This window comes from Neophocaena asiaeorientalis, unplaced genomic scaffold, assembly GCF_003031525.2.
Source record: "Neophocaena asiaeorientalis asiaeorientalis breed wild unplaced genomic scaffold, Neophocaena_asiaeorientalis_V1.1 scaffold30, whole genome shotgun sequence".
In the NCBI taxonomy this organism is placed as follows: Eukaryota; Metazoa; Chordata; class Mammalia; order Artiodactyla; family Phocoenidae; genus Neophocaena; species Neophocaena asiaeorientalis.
This window is the reverse complement of record NW_020174923.1, coordinates 12021080-12024556: the sequence shown is the minus strand read 5'-3', so window position 1 is coordinate 12024556 and position 3477 is coordinate 12021080. Positions and strand designations below refer to the sequence as shown.

At 61.0% G+C, this 3477-nt stretch overlaps 1 protein-coding gene across 1 annotated transcript in view; it reads left to right on the top strand.

Moving 5' to 3' along the window:
• The first annotated feature begins 2516 nt into the window (after nt 1-2516).
• Nucleotides 2517-3477, top strand: part of NOTUM (notum, palmitoleoyl-protein carboxylesterase) — a 7877-nt gene continuing 6916 nt past the window's right edge. The window contains exons 1-3 of the mRNA XM_024760630.1: nt 2517-2641; nt 2814-2960; nt 3083-3164. Of these exons, the coding sequence (XP_024616398.1) occupies nt 2517-2641; nt 2814-2960; nt 3083-3164 (354 nt within the window). The remainder of the gene's footprint in view (nt 2642-2813; nt 2961-3082; nt 3165-3477) is intronic.

The window sequence follows — 3477 nt, the reverse complement described above, 5'->3', positions numbered from 1 at the left end:
TGAGTCATGTGATAATTATACATGTAATTTATCGAGCAGCCACCAAACTGTTTCCATAGTGGCTGTACCATTTTATGTTCCCGCCAGCAATGCACGGGCTCCAGTTTCTCCACATCCTCACCAAGGCGTGCTGTTTTCCATTTGTTTTTGTTTTTGTTTCTGTTTTTGGCCATACCACATGGCTTGCAGGAACTTAGTTCCCTGACCAGGGATTGAACCCGGGCCCTCGGCAGTGAAAGCGCCGAGTCCTAACCACTGGACCACCAGGGAATTCCCTGTTTTCCATGGTTTTGATCACAGCCATCCTAGTGGATGTGAGGTGTTATCTGAACTGCTGCTGTTTCACCAGGTTCCCCTTCCTCCCATGTGTCAAGGCCACAGTGGCCTCTGGGCTGAGTGCAGGCAGCCTGGAAGCAGAGGCCCGGAGCTGAGCTGAGTGGCTCCCAGAACCTGGTGTCCTAGAAACCCCCTCCCATATTTTGGGAGCTGAAAACTCTGAGCTGGCGGAGTCTGAGGTGCAGAAGGTAAAGCTGGCCCTTGAGGGGAGGGAACCCAAGGACAGAGCTAGTCTGTCTGAGTCGAGAGAAGGATACAGTGTGAACAGCCAAGGAAGGCTCTCTCAGGGGCTGTTACCACCAAGGGTCTGAGTTGGGGGTCTAAATCTTAAAGGGGAGGGTGTGGGGAAGGCAGAGACACAGAAGGACAGGGACGTTCTGGGGAAGACTCTTCACTTCTGCTAGTAGTGCTGAATAAATCATTTCGGTCAAAGTGCAGGCTAAATCTCATTACAGCAATTCTAGCGAGTCCAACATGCATGCTCCCGCCTCGCACCGGAATTTCATTGGCAATTGTAACTGCCATTCCCACAGCACCGAGCACTTTCATGCAAGGGCTCCCGTAATCCCACAACAGCCCTCTGATGGAGGTACGGCCATTGCCCCGCTTTAAAGAAGAGGAAACAGAGGCACACAGAGAGGTCACGGGCCTTGCCCAGGAGCTCCTGCCAGGAAATGGCTCAGAGCCAGGTCTGTGTGAAGTGCAACCCTACACAGTCTTGCCATCCGGCTGGAAGCAGCATTTCCCTGCCTGGGACTTGGAATAACAGGCTCCTAGACGTAGAGGGTTCCTGGGGCGTGTTCTCCCCCATGCCTAGGAACACCTTCGCGTGGGGGACCTGTGTTTGAAATGCCTGCCTCTGGCCAGTCCCACGCAGGGCCTATATATTGACCTGAAGACAGGAGGGTGGCAAGTGTGGATTTCCAGATGAACAGCTCACTCTCAGCTCTTCTGCTGGCATGTCTGAGTCTCAGTTCCCCTCATCAGGAAAATGGGCGCCCAGCTGCACCACAGAAGCTTGTGGGGAGGACCTCTTTTTGTCACAGCTGCTCTCTCCTTCACTGAGTGACCCCAGCCAAGACCGACATCTGGGGCACCTCAGCCTGATGTTAGGCTTCGAGGTTTAATTTACCGCTTAAACCTCACACAGCAGCTCTCAAGGACCCTGTCTGGTCTCCTACTTTGTCTTCTGAGAGCCTGGCCAGAGCAGCCTGCTGTGTCTGTGCACGGGGTGGGTGTTGTAACGTTTTAACCCTCAGCCCATTACTCAGCCCAGGGACTGGTGAGGAGGACAGCTCAGGAGGCAAAGGCAGGGGCAGGGTCCCCGGTGCTGCCAGAGCCTCTGGCAACCTCTATTCTCCTGCCCCAGAGGGGCTGCAAGTGCCTGCCAGGGGACACAGCTTCCCCACTGCCCCGAATTAGGAGGGAGCTCAGGAAGCTCTACCTCAGCTCTAGACCCAAAAGGCAAGGTCTGTTTCCTGTCTTTACAATGGTGTAATGACATCCACGGAGCTGTGGCTGGGAGGGGAATGAGAGGTCTACCAAAGCTGTCTATGGCACTTTGTGGGTGTGTGTGGAGGGCAAATAAATGCCCTTTTTTTTCTTTTGTCTGCCCACCTAGCCAGGAGGAAGCCTCCTAAGTAAACAGCTGCCCCCTCATCCCATTTTGATTTCTGAGGAGGAATCTCCTTCTGTCCCCAGTGAGGTGCACTGGGAAGGTGAGGTGATGGGGCAGATGCATTACGGTGCTTGGAGGTCACTGAACAGAAACCAAGCCGGCAGCTCTTCCATCCGCGACCACCCCAGGGGCGGCTGGGACTGCGGGAGAGGTTCTTGGGGGTCCTTGGCATGGGGTGCAAAGCAAGGGCGCACGCGGGGAGGATCCAGGACCCCGCCCCGAGGCCCACCGACCTCGATAAGTGGCAGCGCCCCCTCTGCCCCCACTGCCCTCCGAGGGCCGCCCAGAATCTGTCCACCCAGGCGCGGGACAGGGCGACTCCCCCGTGGCGCCGTGCCGCGGCGCCCAGTCTCTCCCGCAGGTCGCCGAGGGCGCCGGGGCCTCGCACCACACCTGTCCGCTTCTCCGGGAGGCCCCGGCGCCTCTGCTGCCGGCCCCTCGGCGCGGAGCCCTGTGTCCGCCGTCGCTTTGATCCCGGGGGCCCCGCTGGATAAAAGTCCTCATGGCACAGGTCAAGAGCCTGGCGCAGTCCCTGTACCCCTGCTCGGCACAGCAGCTCAACGAGGACCTGCGCCTGCACCTCCTGCTCAACACGTCGGTGACTTGCAACGACGGCAGCTCGGCCGGGTAAGGCCCGCACCCACCCGCCGCGACCGGCGCGCCCCCGCCGCTGGCTTCGGGGCCGCGGGCCGCCTCGTCGCCGGCGGGTTCGCACCATCCCGCCTCCCTGTCCCCGCTCAGACGCACGAAGTCTCTGCACTGAACCCTCCCTGCTGGCCGCAGCGGTGCTCGCCCACAGGGGAAAGGGCTCCCGTCGGGTCTCGGAGGCGCTGGCCCCGGAAGGGCCCTGCTCGGAGGCTTGCCGCGCGGGGGTGGGGCAGCGCTGGCAGCGCTGGTCGCGGGCCAGCCCGGGCACTGACCCCTCGGCCACCGGTGCCCAGCCCCTGTGCTCGCGTCCTTCGTTCCCTGGGCGGGGAGATGGCAGTCCGCGAGTGGCCCTGGCTCCAGCAGGAGGAGGTGACACAGGGGGGCGGGGAGAGTCCTGCCGTACCCCCACCCCCACACCAGCTCTACTCGCCCCGTCTGCTCCCTGCTGCTGCCGGGACTGCCAGGGAGCCCAGCCAGCCAGAGGGACAGGCAGGGGGCGCAGGTGGGACAGAAGGACCTGGGGTGCAGCATTCACCCCTCTCCAGACGGAAGCAGATAAAAAAGAATGAAAGGCTGAGAGTTGGGGAGGGGTTGGGGGCGCCCATGCCCTCAGCGACTCCACAGCCCGAGGAACTGGACGTTAGGTCGGGCCTCGGAAGGAAGGCTGCGACCCTGCCTCGCTGGCGCCCTCGCCCCTCCACGCGCGCCTGTCCTACCCCAGTGCCCCTGCCCCACGCACACTCCTCCAGCGAGAGTGCTTTTCACTCTCCAAGCGCCACTGCGCGTCCCAGGAGGATCCCGAGCCCCAGCGAAGA